The 19,670-nt window shown below is 40.3% G+C and overlaps 1 protein-coding gene across 8 annotated transcripts in view; it reads left to right on the top strand.

Annotated features, from left to right (window-relative positions):
- The window catches only part of raskol (Ras GTPase-activating protein raskol), a 407,687-nt gene extending 389,733 nt beyond the window's left edge, over positions 1-17,954 (top strand). For all 8 annotated transcript variants that reach the window (XM_065231352.1, XM_065231353.1, XM_065231354.1 and 5 more), the window contains 4 exons: positions 3,178-3,283; positions 3,346-6,514; positions 16,262-16,710; positions 16,778-17,954. In XM_065231352.1, the coding sequence (XP_065087424.1) occupies positions 3,178-3,283; positions 3,346-6,514; positions 16,262-16,710; positions 16,778-17,006 (3,953 nt within the window). In that variant the 3' untranslated portion in view covers positions 17,007-17,954. The remainder of the gene's footprint in view (positions 1-3,177; positions 3,284-3,345; positions 6,515-16,261; positions 16,711-16,777) is intronic.
- The last annotated feature ends 1,716 nt before the right edge of the window (positions 17,955-19,670 follow it).

The following is a 19,670-nucleotide window of genomic DNA, read 5'->3' on the forward strand; positions in this document are numbered from 1 at the left end:
TAAATTTCAATATTCCTCAGATTGCCTTTGAAATTATTCAATACAATTATTCAATAATTCACCGAGGAATTCTACCTGAAGTTCTCCCCCACAACTACCTTGTAATTCGTCTAAAAGTTCGTCAGGACCTAATCCTAGAATTAATTTAGGATTCTTTTCAGAGCTCTGTTGAATTTTTCTTCGAATTTTGAATTTTAGAAAGTGTATAAAAAAAATCTGAATTTTTTTCCAACATCACACATTTTTTTTTTATAGTCACTTTAACGCCCTTGGGTCTTGTCCGGGTGAGATTTGAACTAGTGACTTTGGCGTGAGAGGTATGGATGCTAACCACTACGCCGGGGTCGCCCCCGATCGCACAATTATCCAGCAAATATATATTTTCCAAATCTGGAATCTTGAAATATTTTCGAAATCAGAGATCTAGAAAAAATTTCAAAATCCCACATTTTGACTATTTTTCTCAGATCAATATTGTTGGAAAAAAAAATCCAATCCTGTACTTTCCTTCTAAATCTAGTGTTCGGCTCTGCGACCTTGAAAAAATCCATGATTCTGTTACTTTGTATATTCTGGCGCTTTAAAATCATAAAAGGACTCGATTTAAAAAAAAAAAGTTACTCAAATTGATTTGAAGTACCTCGATGAAAACCGGGAATATTTTGAGACTGAACCGGGAAAACCCGGGAATTTTAAAATGAAAATTCACTGGCCACCCTGTGTTTATAAAAGCTGATATGTCCTTTGGAAAAAATAATCGAGGTTTGTAGAATGCAGGATCGTTATCATTCAGGAGCTTGATCCACTTTGGAGCGCTTGCGCCATCGAGGCTGCTACCTCCTCACCCGCACTTTTCAGATTCGAGTAGAACAAAGTGCAACCAAATGGTACTCGATTATGACGACTGGGATTGGATAGAACGTTTATTTCATGAAAACTGATAAAATTATCACTTCGCATTTGTACATTTTTCAACAGTTATTTCATGAAAAATTGAAAAGCATCTACTGTAGCAGATTATGAGAGTTATTTCCTATCGATTGGTGTATTTGGATTTAAATTTCATCTATAAATGACAAAGTTATAAGCGTTCAAAACCTTACACCTTTTCGTGACGGTCGCATTTTTAGATTTTTTATTTACCCCCAGTACCTTCCCGTACGACGTAGAATGATGAAGCATGATTGAACAATTTTAACAATTTTAACAATATCTCCACGATGCGACTCTTAAAAAAAATGTATGGAAAGGTAAACAAATTTTGAAGTCATCTGTGATAAAAATATTCAATTTGTTTTTGCTAAAAGCCGTTCGAAAACCTGTGGTAAAGTTCGAGTTGTGATTTGGTATGACGGAAAATAGATCTTAACCCTACATTCTATTCACATGCACGCCCTTGCGCTTGTTATATAACCAACACTCGTTAAAAAAAATGCTTATTTCATGCTGTGCAATAGTTGATCTTCTTCCTTACTCAAAAACGAATGATAAATCAGGGTGTATTGTCTGTCAGTTGGTATTTTTTTCTGGAAGCGCACATAAATAAACGATTGTGCCTTCCAAAGCCAAACAAACTCTGCACTGGTGATGACGGTAAGCGCGACGCGATCAGATTTGTTTTCATTTCGTCATCACGTTGTCGTAGATGATATAGATGTGCCTTATTGAAATGGTGATGTTGATTTTAACGCATTTGTTTGTAGAATCATTTCATTGCGTCAGTGTGATACGTGACACCTTTATTCTGTAGTATCTCCTGAAAACGCCGTTAATATATTCAAACTGGGCACAACGTGTACTTGGGAAGCTCACATTTCAGACCCCAGATCGCCAGGCAGCAGAGGGCAAAGAAACCCAGGTCAAACAATCTCTTCACTCGCTATGATGGATGGCTTTGGACACTGTTTGTATTGTGTTGCTATTCCATTTTGTGTTAGTTCTTCGAGCGGGTCCAATTTCCTCTTAAGATTTCGTTTTCTATGGAACATGAACTTAAAAACCGAAAGGTTACATGCTAACCAATCAACCAACTATGTTTCGTATTAGGTGCGCACGTGTACCGATCAAGTCTGGCCAATATGTCAAAGGTCGGTTGAATTCAACCATCAGAGAGTTTCTTCATCGTAGTATTGTACATTTATTTAAAAATTAGCTGTACATCGTTGAATAATTGACATGCAACCAGCTGGCTGAGATGCCACCATGTTATTGAAACCAACATCTGAAACGTCACAATTTACGTGTCAACTGCAAAAATGGCAGGGTGTGACACACATAAATCTCGATTCTAGATGCTCGAAAAATCTCATACTAGCAAATCAATCAACGAAAAATCTACTTTAATTTTTCGGAACTGCATTTTTTGCACGAAATCTTCAAAATCTTCATTAATCTTCTATCTATATAGTCAGCGTGCGCGCAGATCAGCACAGCGAACCGAAATATTAAGTATCTCTAAAATATCAGTAACGCCCTCTTAGAAATTCTGACTTGAATCTCTGAGTTGTCAGTGGGGCCCACAATCCGCCGAGGCTTGCAGTGATGTTAGCTCTTGTCAAGGCAAGACAAACAAGATATGGCTGCCACCTAGCTGCATCCGACGCGACTAACAGCAATGCAAAAGAAGGGTTAATCGATAACTTTCCATCTGTCAAATTTCAACCAAAAGTTAAAATAATCCACCAAATGGTTCAGAGCCTTATTTCGTTTCGCAATGCTCTGCGCGTCTGCTGATGTATCAATTATGACGACCAGGGAAACCCAGGAAGAAGGAATTAAACCAATTTAATGCGTTTCTCCGATCGCATCCGTCTGAATTCCGAAACATGCATGTTCGTGCGTGTCGATCGAGAGCACATGTGGGATTTTCACACTTGACTTAATTTATATTTCATTACTATCGCTGACAATTGGTCACGACGGGATGCTGATGCTGCATATACTCGGTCAGTCTGCTTTCTTGGTTTCCTGCTCCATTCGTCATAAAACAAAACAAAATTGACCATTCATGGTGGATTCAGCTGGTCTCTTTCTCGGAACAAGTCGGAATTCCAAATGAACATGATGATTGATGGTGGTTTCAATTGTATTTAATGTAGGAATAACGATACATACATTGCATGTCTTCCAGACCGATAACGGATTCTCATTGTTGGTTGTTCTCTTCTCTCTTTACAGACACATCTTACGAGAAGGCATGCCGAAGAGGTTCGGCACCGAGCACCCCGATTCTGGGTCAGAAGTCAGAATCAACCTCGCGGTTTACAAACTTTTTCTCCAAACGGTAATTTGCTCTTTATTTGTTTGTTAGCATGAATGTGATAATCAGCTTCCTTTCGATTTCAGTTCCTTCCGATCAAATCCACTGAAACGCACAAAATCCGTCACCAAACTGGAACGTTCAAAGCGGGGCCAGGGTGGCCTGCGGGGTTCCCGATCGCACGAGAGCCTTCTCTCCAACCACGCTGTGATGTCAACCATTGATCTTTCCTGCATCGGTGCGATCGGGGTGGTTCCGGTGCACGCATCAGTATTAGGTCGACGGCACTGTTTCCAGGTGCGAGGAGGTCCCCGGGGAGAGCGGTACTACAGCTGCGGATCCCGACAGGAACGGGATCTATGGATATACAGTTTGCGCAAATCCATCGCACCCAATGCTGAGAATACTCGACGGACAGACAATTCGCTGAAAATGTGGGTCTACGAAGCAAAAGCACTACCACCGAAGAAGAAATACTTCTGCGAGATCAACCTTGATAAGACACTATACGGACGAACGTCCGTGAAGCTGAGGACGGAACTGCTGTTCTGGGGCGAATACTTTGACTTTCCGGATGTCCCGGATATCAACGTGATAACGGTCAACGTGTATCGAGAAGGCGAGAAGAAGAAGAAACGGGACAAGCACGCTCTAGTGGGATCAGTTAAGATTCCGATTCACGAAGTTACTTCGCGAACATTCTCCGAGGATTGGTATCCGATTATTTCCGAGAAGCACGACAGTATCAGCAAAAACTCTTCCAAAGAACCCATCCCAACACTGAGGATAAAGTGCCGCTTCCAAAGCATAGATGTCCTTCCATTCGGCGTATACCAGGATTTCTTGGATTATCTGAAAGAAAACTACAAAAAGGTTTGCGAAATACTGGAACCGGTAATAGGAGTAAAAGCAAAGGAGGACATCGGTCAGGCTCTAGTTCTATTGATGCACGCCCAAGGCATGGCTGCTGCTTTCCTCACGGATGTTGTCGCTTTGGATCTTCTCCGTGTCGGTGACCAACGGTTGACCTTCCGTGGAAACTCCCTGGCTACCAAGAGCATGGAAGCTTTCCTAAAGCTAACGGGGGAACAGTACCTACAGGATACATTGTCTACCCCCATTTCGGAGATCATCTCCTCAGATCGCGATTGTGAGGTTGATCCGTTGAAAGCGAATGGCTCCCTATCGCGTCAACAACAGGCTCTCCGTAACGCGGTCAAAACTGCATGGAATAGTATTGCCGATAGCAGCAAAAGCTTCCCTACGCAGCTGCGCGATTGCTTCTCGACATTCCGCGAGCGGCTCCAGATGCTCGATCGTGAAGACATGGCCGACAACCTGATAAGTGCTTCAATCTTCCTACGCTTCCTTTGCCCAGCGATCCTATCTCCTAGTCTATTCAACATCACAAATGAACTTCCCTCAGCTAGAGCTACGCGAAATCTCACATTGGTTGCTAAGACGCTACAAACCTTGGCCAACTTTACTCGCTTCCAGGGCAAGGAAAACTTTATGGAATTCCTAAACGATTTCCTCGAACAGGAGGCACCTCGGATGAAGCAATTTCTTCATACCATTTCAACGCGATCGGAAATTCCCATGCAAGAGAGCATCCTTGACTGGGCGGGTTATATCGATCAAGGCAAGCAACTCTCGATTCTTCACACGCTACTATCTGAGAGCATCCAAAAGCTGCCCACATCTAAGCAAGTTGACCTTCACCCGCTCCCAAACATTCTGGAGTCGATCACAGTCGCCAAGGAAACTAACAGTTTCATCACCTCTCAACAGCAGAATCCTCAACCACAACCTCACCCTAATCAGGAAAACCAAAGTCTATCAATCGCTCCTATGAAGAGTGCCGAACGAGGAATCATTAGAGGAGTTCTAACCCCTACCTCGTTGGAGAAGAACATCTTTCGCTACAATGATCCAACCGTACGCCCTCTGCTAAGTCAAAACCAGAGCACAAGCTCCCTCCAACACTCGCACTCCACTTCCAGTATTAACTCGGCCACAAACTTGCATGTGGTGAGTTCGGCTGTTCAGCATCACAACTTGTCCAGTACAAACAACTCCAACGAAAACAAGTACCAATACCAGATCGGCAGCATGCGAACGTATGGAGCTGTTTCACAGTACTACAACAATTCCAATAACATTGGAAGCCTGAAGAACGAGAAGGAAAAGAGTCCAGTTTTGAACTGTGGAATTCGTGCGAGTACGCTCCCAAGAAACAACGCCGTCACAGTTAGCAACGGCAATATAAACGGGGATTCCGACGAGCACAACAATGCCACCAATCTGATTCAAATTGGATTCGATCCGAGCAATGCTTTCAACCGAAAAAGCCCCACTCCTTTGCTGAAATCGTCAACTCACATCAATGGAAGTCGAAACCGGAATCTAAACGGATCACAGCTGAGCCTGCTTTCGGACATTGGTAAAAATCCACTGAGCTTGGGAATCCCCCACAGCGAGATGGTTACCAGTACGACTCCCACTCCCGCTCAGACGACAACAAATCCATCCAATATGCCGATGAGTTTGGATGACCTGGAGGATTTGTTAAACTATGCCGACGAGCAGAATATAGAAAACCAAAAAGGCAAGGAGCAGCTTACGAGCAAGGGTAGCAACATTTCGATTGGACAGATCTCCAACATTTGCAGCTCCGGTTACCAAAGCATTACGACGCAATCGCAAAGCTCCAGCCCAGTAGAACTCGGTCAGCAGCAGATCGAATATGTGGCTAACAAAGTCCCACCACCTCGGAAGATCAACAACAGCAAGTACGGCTACATCAGCCAGCGAGTTACTCGGGGGAACAGCACGAACATGAACAGTTTGAACAATAACAACAATACCAACAGCAACAATAACAACAATAATGATCAAGATGGTCAATATGCTCCTCTTTCGTACAAAAATCCCCTCTACCATCACGGGTCGAATGGAAACAATGGAGGTGCCTTGAACGCGTACAACAATAACCTGATCATCGGAAGCAACGTCGGCAGTGGCAATAGTGGCTTGATTAACGGTGGTGGCATCTACAAAAGTCAACTCAGCACAATTGGCAGCGGTGGGAATTTGCATACGTCGAGCAGCGACGAGCGGTTGAGCAATAACGACAACTACCGGGATATGGATTCGTTGAATACCGGGAATGGGAATGGATACGATTCCTTCGGAGGGATGCACGGACGGAGACTTGGAAGCAGCCGAATGCCGCGGACAAACCCGATGATGCAAGTAAGTGATGGTTGGATCTTTTCGTAAAAAAAAAATATGTGTTATCAGCTTGTAGGTATTATTTCCTTTCTATGTCGAAATATTTTTTGATATTCATTAGACTGAAAGCACTCTAGATATTCACTAGACTGACAGCACTCTGTACCGAAAAGTTGTTATTTTCGACTTTCTTAGGTAAGTCCAAATAGTTATTTGCAAAAAATAAGATGTTTTCGGCACCAGTAGAGGCTTGCCGAGTTAGATAATTACGATAAGTGCTGGAAAAATGAATTTTGCAATGAATAGCATACATCATTTTTTGCACTCAATAGAGTGTCGAAAAGTAGCAGTTTTCCTCACTGAGTGCAAAACAAATGTTGTATGCAAAATCTTCTTTTGGCAACTTGTTACATTGAAAGCGGAAAGTGTCACATTACGACATGGTTTTGTGTGTGTGTGTGTGTGTGTGTGTGTGTGTGTGTGTGTGTGTGTGTGTGTGTGTGTGTGTGTGTGAGTGTGTGTGTGTGTGTGTGTGTGTGTGTGTGTGTGTTTGTGTGTGTGGGTGTGTGTGTGTGTGTATGTGTGTGTGTGTCTGTGTGTGTGTGTCTGTGTGTGTGTGTGTGTGTGTGTGTGTGTATGTGTGTGTGTGTGTGTGTGTGTGTGTGTGTGTGTGGGTGTGTGTGTGTGTGTTTGTGTGTGTGGGTGTGTGTGTGTGTGTGTGTGTGTGTGTGTGTGTGTGTGTGTGTGTGTGTGTGTGTGTGTGTGTGTGTGTGTGTGTGTGTGTGTGTGTGTGTGTGTGTGTGTGTGTGTGTGTGTGTGTGGGTGTGGGTGTGTGTGTGTGTGTGTGTGTGTGTGTGTGTGTGTGTGTGTGTGTGTGTGTGTGTGTGTTTGTGTGTGTGAGTACAATCCATCGTCCTCTGCACCGGCAGAGTTTTTATGGAAGAAACTTATCTGCATTTTCTGTATGTCGAATGTGCAAACATTTTTAGCCCGGGAGACGGAAGGTGACAGCTCTATCGTACATCATACGACCCATTTCAAGAATGCCTGTTTCTACACGTACATTCTGAGGTCATTTTCTGTTACAATAAGCCCCGCAAAAATACACAAGTGTATTCTCACTTCCAGAAAAAAAAAAAACTTTTTATTCTGGCACGTATTTAGTTATAAAATGATTGGGATATATGTGTAGAATAAAATAAAAAGCAAGTGTACTTATCTGGTTGTTCCAATGTGATGAGTGAGTCTCCATAGTACCTTGATGTACACGTCTCCTTTCCCGTTTGCTTGTTTCTTGTGCTATAAATGTAAATTTGTTTTATGCATCTAAATTACCTTTGTTGTGATACATCCTTCAACGAAAACAAATTTTATTGTATTCCCCTGCTTTTCTGGGAGGACATTCGCGTCCCATGTCACTGGTCATCTTTAGGTCACCCAGCACTTGGAATGTGCACTCCGTCGGTGTTATATGCAAATTGCAAAAGAAAGAAAGAAAGAAATACATACAACCGGGATTAGTTTCAAGAAGTGATTATTTTCATCGGATTCCCCAACTAACCATATTATCGCAAAGTGAGTATATACAAAGCTTTATTGCGACTATATGGTTACTTGGGTACCCATAGGCCATCAGAATGGTTCATCGGTTGCAAATTCAGACATTTTTTTTTAATTATGCGTTATGTTTCTCAATGTTTTGACTGTATCCTATTTTAGTTCAAAATTATACCTTCACTACCCAAACAGCATTGTACACCTTATGAAAGTTTCAAAACCTTCTTTAAGTTTAAATACTGGTGTAAACAACTCTTACAAAGTCAAAGTTGCTGCTTGGGTATTGCAACTACGGGTAATCATTGAAAGTACTTGCATTTTGCTCAGGCACTTTTGATGTCACATTACGACATGGTTTTAAGCTGAAAATGCGACACATCCAAATCTCAATTTTAGATGGTCAGAAATTTCACGTTATCGAATCATTCTACGATAAAGCCGTTTTCATTTGTTGCATATAAATCCATTTACTCGCATCGCTCTCCACCTTTTTGCAGGAAATCTTCAAAATCTCCATTAATCTTCTTTCTATCTACAAAGCGTGCTCGCATGTCACAACAACAAAGCGAATTTTTTCCTCCATCTTCGAGAGAGTCGCTCTCCTCGGTTTTGAATAAGATAATGGCCTACTTTTCTGAACTAAAATAAGAGTGTACTACTCAGCTCTACTATTCGACACTCTTTTGCGTGCAAAAAATGTTGTATGGAACTCAAAAAATCTTCTTTTTGAAACTTGTTGCATAAATAGCTATTTTCAGAAACAATGACAGCAGAGTATCGAAAGGTAGCACTTTTTGGCACTGATATTCTAGTTAGAAAAAGTAAGCCGTTATTTCGTGTCTAAGGTTCAAGTAAAATTTTAACAAAGTTCGGGATGTCAAATCTTCTGACAATTATAACCTGTACATTTTTTGAAATAATTCTGAAACACGACTGTTTTTAAATTCCAAAACAAGAACATAACAAAAAAAAGGCCCTATGTTATCAACTATGAACATTTAACCATAAGGCCATTGCAAATTTTGAAGTTTTGTCTGTCTCCCTTTCAAAATTGACTTAAGAAAAACTACATAAACATTAGTAGCAGTTGGAGAAACTACATAAAACATCGAAAAAGTAAAAGAGTTCTTACTGATGTTTTCAGATACTATATATCCAAAAAAAAACTTTTTCAAAGAGTTACGTCTGTTTGTCTGTGGCCCAATGATACACCATTTGGTTTTGGCTTCGGGCAAATCCAAGTATAATGCATGATAACACTGATTCATTTAAAACCATGGTCGCATCACTTATCAAGGTGAATCCTGATCCAACGAACCCAACTTACTATCAAAATCTCCTTTCCTGTGTCTTTTGTTGGGGTGCAGAGGTTAACACGGCCCACAAACAACAAAGGTCACTCTAATATTCCTTCCCTACTCCCACCTGATTGCAAGGACGTGGCCGGCGCCGTTATTGATCTACAAAATATAGAGTCACTGAAACTTGTACAATGAGAATGGACGGTCACTCCCAGCCCCATTCAATTGATTCATTGTACAATTTCACTGATTCTGATCAATCACGGAGTAGCAACCATTGATATGTGCAGTCAATCTAAGCTAAGCTAAGCTAGAAAAAGTAAAAGAGTTCTTACTCTTTCTGAACTTCCAGGAAGGATCTTAAGCTTTCTGAACTTTCGGAATGTTTCAGGAATATTCGCACAAAATTTTGAGGGTCTTCCCGTATATTTGATTAGTTCATAGATCCAGAGGGTGGTGATCAGGGCGAAACTAGCTAAATGTAATCAAACGGAGATTTTACAGCAAACAAATACCAACAAAAATTTTTTTTTAATGTTCCACTATCTAGCAATTCATACAAGGCAAAAGGCGAAACAAAATTTATGTCTAAACAAACTTAAAAATGGATTACGCTCTTTCCTTTGTTTATGGTAGTACTATTTAGAAACATTCAAATGAACAGGTGAAACCCATGTTGTTTACCAACAAAAGCGAAAATAACAAAAGGTTTATCTTTAACGTAAACTAGGCGAAAAGTGAAGGGTGACACTTTTTAAGCAGTGTTCGGAAAATATCAAAAAATTAAATTTCACCAATGACCAAGATCATGCTTGATTTTCGTAGACAAAAATCAAAAAGCAAACAACTGTGGTTGATTGGTGAATCAACGCAAAGCCAAAACGGGTCACGCGACACCTAGTTTTCAGATCAGCTATTACAAAAAAGATTTTTTTTTATTAATTAATTTATTTGTACAGGCTCAATCGAATAAACTTTACAGAGCCAAGTTATCATTTGCGTTATGCATAATTGATGTCTAGATTTAAAGGAACTGAACCGATTACTCGCGGTCATTTCGAGGTTAGTAGAGAATTACAGTTTTATGGATGGGGAGAGGGAGGAGGAGGTTTGAGTTATGATTTACGATACAAATATTTCATTATCCCTAAAACATGAACTTATTTCTATTCAATTTGGTATCCACAGTGTAATTATACAATTATTACAGAAACAAACATTAAAAAAAAACCCACTCGAACAAAACAAAAACTAAACATAAGGTTAGTCAAACTTACAATCTAAGGTTAATATTCTTAAAGAAAACACATATAAGTTTCATAAACTCCAGATCGCGTCTACTCAAAATATCTCGAACTGGAACATTAGGTTGTCTACCTCGAGCCCGAAGGGAATCATACAACTCAGATCTGACTCCGCGATGCTCAGCACAAGACCAAATAATGTGATCTGCGTCCTGGTAACCTTGTCCACATTCACAGAGATTGCTGTCCTCCAGCCCAAAACGAAACAAGTGAGCGTTTAACGAGTAGTGATTGGACATGAGGCGAGACATCATACGAATGAAGTCTCGACCCACATCCAACCTCTTGAACCAAGGACTCTTCGACACCTTAGGGATGATCGAATTTAACCATCGTCCCAAACTTCCTTCGCTCCATTTATTCTGCCAGCTGACGAGTGACTGAGGCGATTTGTCGATCGTAAATATCGCCTTGCATAGCGCCCACCTTAGCAAGTGAGTCCGCCATCTCATTGCCCGGAATCGAGCAATGAGATGGGACCCATGCAAAGGTGATGACAAAAGATCTTAAAGAAAAAGCACTTATAAGCTCTCGTATTTCCATGAGAAAATACGAGGAGTGCTTTACCGGCCTCATAGAGCGAATAGCCCCGACAGAACTGAGATTATCCGTAAAAATAAAATAGTGATCTGGTGGAAGTGAGGCGATCGTTTCTAGCGTATAGTATATAGCTGCCAGCTCAGCAGTATATACGGAACAGGGAGCTTGAAGCATTCGAGAGGCGCTATGAAATTCGTTATAAATACCAAAACCAGCGGACGCCTCTATTAATGATCCATCTGTGAAGAACGATCTTGCGGAATCAACTTGGCCAAACTTTGCAGCATAAATTGGCGGAACAATCATGGAACGATGATGTTCTGGGATCCCACGAATTTCCCGCGTCATAGATAAATCAAAACTAACTGAATTGCCGAAGTCGGAGAAGCATACACGATGAGGATTATGCTGTGAAGGGCTGACATCCAGTGTTATGTACACGTAGTACAATGACATATAACGAGTTTGAGGGTTCAGCTCAAGAAGCTTTTCAAAGTTTTCGATTACCAGTGGGCAACGGGTGAGGAGCCTGAGGGACAATTCCGAAAACCGATCCGATAGTGGCAACATGCCCGCCAACACTTCTAGACTCATCGTATGAGTCGAGTGCATGCATCCTAACGCGATACGAAGACAACGATACTGGATACGTTCCAGTTTGATGATGTGAGTTTTAGCCGCCGACTGGAAACAAAAACTACCGTATTCTAAAACCGATAAAATCGTTGTCCGGTACAACGTTAGAAGATCTTGCGGATGAGTTCCCCACCACGTTCCGGTAATTGTTCGGAGAAAATTGATCCTTTGTTGGCATTTTCGTCTTAGATACTCAATGTGGGATCTCCAGGTGCATTTGAAATCGAACCAGACCCCAAGATATTTGAAGGACATAGAATGAGTGATCAGTTTACCCAAAAGTTGAAGCTTTGGTTGTGCTGGGCAATGCTTCCTAGAAAAAACGACCAACTCAGTTTTCTCCGTGGAGAATTCGATACCTAGCTGAATAGCCCAAGTAGACAAATTGTCTAAGGTATCCTGTAAGGGTCCTTGCAGGTCGACCCCTTTGGGCCCTGTCATAGACACTACGCCGTCATCTGCAAGTTGTCTCAACGTGCAGTTGTCACTTAGACAATTGTCAATTTCTCTTACGTATAAATTATACAAAAGGGGGCATAAACATGAGCCCTGGGGGAGACCCATGCAACTAAATCGAGAAGCTGTAGAGTTTCCATGAGAAAAGCTCATATTTTTCTCTGACAGCAAATTGTACAAAAAGTTGTTTATTAATGGAGAAAGGCCACAAGCGTGGAGTTTGTCTGAAAGGACTTCAACCGATACTGAATCAAAAGCCCCCTTAATATCCAAGAAGACAGAAGCCATTTGCTCTTTATTAGCAAAAGCCAACTGAATTTCAGTGGAAAGCAACGCGAGACAGTCGTTCGTTCCCTTGCCCCTACGGAATCCAAATTGAGTATCTGAGAGTAGGTGGTTCGTCTCAACCCATTTGTCCAAGCGAAAAAGGATCATTTTCTCCAACAATTTTTGAATGCACGATAACATCGCGATGGGACGATATGAGTTATGATCTGAAGCGGGTTTTCCAGGCTTTTTAATGGCTATAACTCTCACTCGTCTCCAATCATCCTGAACAATATTGAGCTCCAGCAACTGACAAAACAAGTTCAACATGCGCCTCTTAGCGACGTCTGGGATGTTCTTCAACAAGTTGAACTTGATTCTTTAGCCCTCGGAGCCGAATTGCCACACGAAAGGAGCGCGAGTGAGAGTTCCAGCATTGAAAAAGGCTGACTGATCTCGTCTACCGAATTCGTCGTTTCGCGAGGAATCATCTGTGCCGGCACGGAATCAGGACATACTTGTTGCGCGAACTTGAGAATCCAACGATCTGAGTACTCCTTGCTCTCGTTGTTCGAAGACCGGCTACGCATCCTTCGCGTCGCGTTCCAAAGCGTATTCATCGACGTTTCGTGTGATAATCCGTCCACGAATTGCCGCCAGTATCCGCGTTTCTTGGCTTTGATGAGGCTCTTGAGTTCGCGTTCAAGAGAAGAGTATGCTTCGAAATTCACGGGTGTTCCACGTTTCTGGAAAAGCTTAAACGCGTCTGACTTTTTACGATAAACCTCAGTGCATTGGTGGTCTCACCAAGGGAAAGGAGGTTTCCTACGGAAAGACGTTCCAGGAACCGGCCGAGTTTGGGCTCGAAGCGCGCTGTCCAAGATCAGATTGGAGAAGAAGTTATATTCCTCCAACGGTGGATGCCCTTCTACCGACGACACGGCTTCCTCTATCGCGGTCTTGAACGGTCATATATCATAGTAAAACGGTTGTCGTCATACAGTTCCCCCCAGCTTGTACCGTGGGAATTAAAATCTCCCATAATCAACCGTGGAGCAGGAAGTACCGAACAGATATCTGAAAGTTGTTTTCGATTAACAACGGCTCTAGGAGGAATATAAACAGATGCAATACAAAGGCTCTTACCTTTAACAAAAGCCTGACATGCGACAACTTCAATACCTGGAAATTGTGGAAGATTCACTCTATAGAAGGAATGGCACTTTTTGATTCCCAAAAGTACCCCTCCTCCACGCGAATCCTCACGATCCAGTCGAATAATGTTAAAATCATAAAAAGGAAGATCTATATCTGCAGAGAGCCAAGTTTCACAAAGAGCAAATGCATCACAATCATTATTGCGGACTAAAAACTTAAAAGAGTCATTACAAAAATGATGATGTACTAAAAATAAAGGTCATGCAATTTGACAGATATCAAAACGTCATTACCATTTCCTCCCACTCGCCATCTGTGAGTCAATCGTCACTTTGATTTTCCAATTTTGCAAGCTGTGATATCGCAGCTCGGAATATCAAGCTAACAAAGCTCACCAGCCGCAAATCTCAACAAACTGTGGTGAGATTTAGTTTGATGATTTTTGCTTTACACCCGAGCGCAACCGAAACTTCCATTAACGGCTAGCAGCAGTCACTTCGTGTCTGCCATCGGTGAACAGTAAAAATAGATAGCACACTACACTTTCTCTTTCTAAGAAAACGATGTGCAACGGAATCATTTTTGTGTCGAGTCAACTCTTATGTCGTTTTCGTTCTTACTACACTACACCGGTATAGTGTAAGCAGCAATAAGCGCGAGTCATTGACAGTTTATCATCGTTTGTTTGTAAACAAAGGTGCAACCGATAGCTACACCCTAAAATTTTTCGGTGTTCGGCGGTGTAGCACCGGTGTAGCTACACCGCAAAAACGAAAACGACATTAGCTTGACTTTTGCACGTTGTGAATAGTCTCGCAATATCAAAAGAGCTTGTAAAATTAATATCAAGCATGATATTTTGTTCCAATATAACGCGTGATATTGAGAGTGAATGAGAGTGGAAAAATATTTGATTGACGATTTTACCTACACTGCTTTTAAGCAAATCAAAAGAAGGCGCATAGTATTAGGCGAATTGTTGTTGTCATACATCTTTGGGGCGATTTAATGAGGGCGTATTCTTAACGTTCCGAATTTACGGGCGAAATTATAAAATGACGAGATTTCAAGAGAAAATTATCAAAAAGGGGAGTTCACACTCAACACAAATAAAAATGGATCAATTCTATGATCACAAAGTTATTTGCTTTGGAAAAAGTATTGCTAATCTTTCAAATTAAGTTAATACGCGCAAACTTGCTCGGTTTTTCTCCATTTGTTTACATTTGGCTTGTTTCGCCCTAATCACAATTTGCTCCGGAGATGTACTGAAATCATGTTAGAATTAAGAGAGCTTAGCAACATATGTAACTTGGATGAAGTTGCGGAAGCAAAATATCTTCACATAATTTCAAAAGCCCCTGCTATCCCTGGGCCGGGTAGTATAATGATACTGCACTTATTATTCCCATTTGAAAGACATGGATTTATATATTACAAGTTCTTGTAGAATTCATTATGCTACAGGCAAAGAAATGATTTTTAAATTCAAATGGATATATTTTGGCTCAGGGCCTAAGTAACTTTTGGCATAGATTAAAATATATTATTCGGTTAATTCAAAGAAAAATATTTTTGAATCAACAAACCGGTTGTAGAGTCAATAATCTGTTTGTTGATTCTAGAAACCATTTTGATGATTCATAAATGTGTTTTGTTGAAATAGTAATAAAATTTAAAATAGTAATCAATAACAAAATACATTAGGCCCTGAAACAAAAATCAATTTTTCTGCGTGTACAGGTCCCTGATTGTAGCAGAACAGAGAGTTAGCATTATTATCAGGCTAGCCATTAATTATCAGGATATTACCCATGGTGTGTCAAATGCCTTAGCAAAAGCGCTTCCTCGGTAACGAACAAAATTTTACTGTGTGACCAGCATTGGCGTAGCTAATGGGGGGCCTAGGATGTCTAGCCGCTTTCAGAATTATGTAGGCTCCCACCATATTTTTTTTTTTAATTTATATAATTTAAATTGCCGGCATTCGAATCATAAAAAAAAATTGTAGGGAGCCTGGATCATTTTGGAGGTGGCCGATTAGCTACGCAAATGATAAACAGCAAGGAAGTGTTTGTTCTTTTTGCATAAAACATACGTTCCTTACCGTCATAAAACAATTTTTCAAGTTTTTTCTTGAGTTCTGATCCAACAGGAGGAAACTTTTAAAAATATTGCAATGGCCTAACTGAAATCCGAAAAAAATATTCTGAGTCCGGATTCTTACAACATTTTCCACAGTTTGAAATCCCATATTTTCATTTAAAATTCGGTTCCAAAAAGTCCGATATTAACCTTTGCGTACCAAACCATGCTCACCTAGAAAATAAGATATTGCTCCAATTTCGTCAGTTGTTAGCCGATTTTGATAAATCAGGATCAGGAAGCATCACATTGAAGTTGTACGGATTCCGACAATAAATTTAAAAAAAAATCCTTTATCCCTCTATCTTCAACTTTTACTAGAATCTCAATATATTTAGCCTTGCTGATCATACTGAGGAAACGAATAGAATAGCTCTCAACCATTTGTCATTTTTTTCTTGTAGTACAAACGCGAAGAACCGCTGGAAATCCAACCGATCGGTAGTTACCCGGGAGGAAACAGTGCCCGCGAACATCAACACCACAGCAACTCCGGGGGTAATAGCCGCTATCAGCGCCGAATGAGCATCGACTCGGGTAGGACACTGTCGGACAGTTCTACTGATACGGAAAGTGGCCCCAAACACCACCATTCAGTTTCCGTTAGCTTGAATGGTCCGGGTACCCACCTAGGCCTGATCGGAGGTGGTGGCCACAGCGAAAGCAAACGGAGGCATCATCGCTCTAGCACCAGCAAATCGGTGGAGCAGTGCGAACGAGAAATCCAACGACTTCAGGCTTCGGTGGACGAGCTGCGCCAGAAGCTGGAAGAATCCGAACTGAAAGAGGTCAGCGAGGACCTGGAGGCAATCTCCCATCATAGTGACACCAAAATTCGCAGCATCATTGGACGGTTTGTATTGGATCGTGTGTCTCAACTGCTCTTCGGAATAATGAATCCTTTTTTTTTCGTTTTTCAGCCTACTGGCCATGGAGGAGGAACTTCGGCGGGAGCAGTACAAGATGTCACTGGTTTTGACGCACAAGCAGCGGGTCATCGAAGCTCAAGGTCAGCAGATTGCCGCCCTTGATGCGGCCAACAATCGTCTGTTGACTGCACTTTCCAGCCTGCGAAATCGCTATGAAAATCAATCCAACCAAAGTGACACCAGCTCCCCACAGCCCAATGCCAGTGCATCGTCCTGCTGAATACGTCAATTATATAAATATTATGACATCAACAACAAAATAAAACAGCTCTCTTCACTACAAAAGTTGATTTGTCACGAAACGCAAACCGTTTGAGTCAAACCTAAAAACAAATTATATGTACATAATCGCAACATGAGAACGTTTGGAACAATGTTAACACATATAGTTTTAAAATATTTATTGTAAAAAAAAAAACACACATTGCGCAATGAGTTTATTCGAAAAAGGAAAAGGATTGTTTTAAATGATAAATAGTAGCATGTCCCTAGATTTTATCCATTGTTTGCGCGAGTGAAAGGCACAAATCACCCAAAAAATATTCACCAGTTGTTACACCCAAAGCAGTTCAGTTCAGTTCAGCGAGTACTTATTCGACTGCAACAACTTTACGAAAAAGAAAAAATGAAATCAAACAGTCCGAAGAGAACTGCAAAGCAAAGCGACTGCCTCGAATTCAATGATCATCAAACCAGTATTTATCGTAAACCCTATAGCAAGGAAGATTATATCTAGTGTTTGCAACACACCACCCTTTCTTAGAAGGTTTTGATTGCTAGCAACTGTACAGCCTAATCGACTAATCAAATATAACCAAAGAATCATTTCAGTAACAAAGTAAACGGAAATTAACTCTTTTTTTTTTATTCATCCCGTAAGTCGAATCCAACTTAAGTGTTTATGATCAAAAATCAAAATCATACGTACAGTCTAGAATAAACGTTGTTGTCAAAATTTCTCTCGCAATCAGCAATCTCCAGTTTTGGTTAATATTTTTACTCAACATGTTTGGCACTATTCACGTAGCTAACCGCAACGAAAAATTGTCGCTGCATCGTACGTTTGATTGTTTTCATGTAAAGCTAATTTACCTTCTTTACTTTTGTATGTAGAAAATATCCATAATCACGAAATATACTGCAGATAAAATATTTATATAAAAGTAAAGATGAATAACTATGTTTGATCGAAACAATCCGAAGGCCCAACCCATGGTCAAAACAATTAAATGCGTTAATAGTTGTATTTATCAAATTGCATAAATTCACTAATTCGTACCGTATTGCACCAAATACCGGACAATAGTTTTTTTTTACTAAATATTACCTCAACTAGGCAACATAATAAATAACAGGGGAAATTACTATGCCTATAGATCTAAAGATTGGACCCCCCATTGATAATAATCATCTGTTCTTCAATTTTTCTTGTGACGATGCGTTATCTGGACAATGCAAATGGATATTTTTGTTTGTTAGTGTTAATTTTTCAAAAAAATGCTTTCCTTCGTACTTTTGTGTACAGTTGTATTCGATAAAATAGGGTCAACTTTGACATGATATAACTTTGTTAACTTATGATCAATTGAGCTGAAAGCCACAGAACTACAATTTCACGATTTTTTTTTTTTATTTTTTATTTAATTTCGTCAAGCCAGTGTAGACTACATACAATGATTATTACAATGTTTACTTACATACTATGCATTAATTCTATTCTGTTTTAGCATATTTTTTATTTGCTGCTTGGACATAGTGATGTAAATAGTTCCACAATGCAGATTATACAGGCGCATCATTCCATTGATTGGGCTATTTTTTGCATAGTTTGTTCTGTACGATTTTTGCCGAATATATGCGCATTGAAATAATGTCGTTGATGAAGAAAAGCATTGCAAATTGGCGGCGCTCCTTAAGTGTTTGTATATTGATGAGCATGCAGCGCGCTTCATAAGATGGTAATGGAAATGCAGTCCAATTCAATTTACTTACAGCATATAAAAGGAATTGTTTTTGGACAGATTCTATGTGTTCTTCGTGTGTGGAAATGTGTGGATTCCATAATAGGTTGCAGTATTCCAGAATTGGCCTTACATATGTGGTATATAATAGCTTAATAGTGTATGGGTCTTCGAAATTATGACTGAACCTTTTAATGCAGCCTAGCATTCTGTTTGCTTTACTAATGATAGTATTATAATGTTCTATAAAAGTTAGTTTGGAGTCTAGGACAACGCCTAGATCTCTTACAATTTTGCTTTTTTCTACTATTTGGTTGCCTCATGATATTTCAATATGCGGTGTTTCAATTTTTCTGCTAAATGCTATTGCGGTACATTTTTTTACGTTCAGTTGAGGTGAACTTTTACCACACCAGGTGTGGAATATATTGATTTCATTCTGAAATTCTTCTGCATCGCTAGAATTACTTATTTCCATAAAGAGCTTCATGTCGTCTGCATAAACAAGTAGTTTTATTTTTTAAGTATGTAGGAAATGTCGTTTATGTACAAATTAAAAAGAAGTGGGCCTAAATGAGAACCCTGGGGTACCAGAGGTGACTGAAATTGGTTCTGAAAGTTTATTTTGAAAGCGGACTATTTGTTTACGATGTGTTGTCAATTCAAAAGTCCAGGCTCCATTCCTATTTTCTGCAATTTGAGGATTATTAATGGTATGTTGATGCGGTCCAATGCTTTACTGAAGTCAGTGTATAGCGCTTCAACGTGCTTGCCACTGTCCAACGCTTTAAGAATGAAGGATACATATTCTAGAAGATTAGAGGTAGTTGAGCGACCTTTAAAAAAACCGTGCTGTTTACTTGTAATTAGAGTTTTCACTGGCTGTAAAAATATTGCCGTTTACGATTGATTCAAAAAAATTT

Source organism: Ochlerotatus camptorhynchus, unplaced genomic scaffold, assembly GCF_037179485.1.
Source record: "Ochlerotatus camptorhynchus isolate MF236.1 unplaced genomic scaffold, CSIRO-AGI_Acam_v1.1 ptg000351l, whole genome shotgun sequence".
NCBI classification, from domain to species: Eukaryota; Metazoa; Arthropoda; class Insecta; order Diptera; family Culicidae; genus Ochlerotatus; species Ochlerotatus camptorhynchus.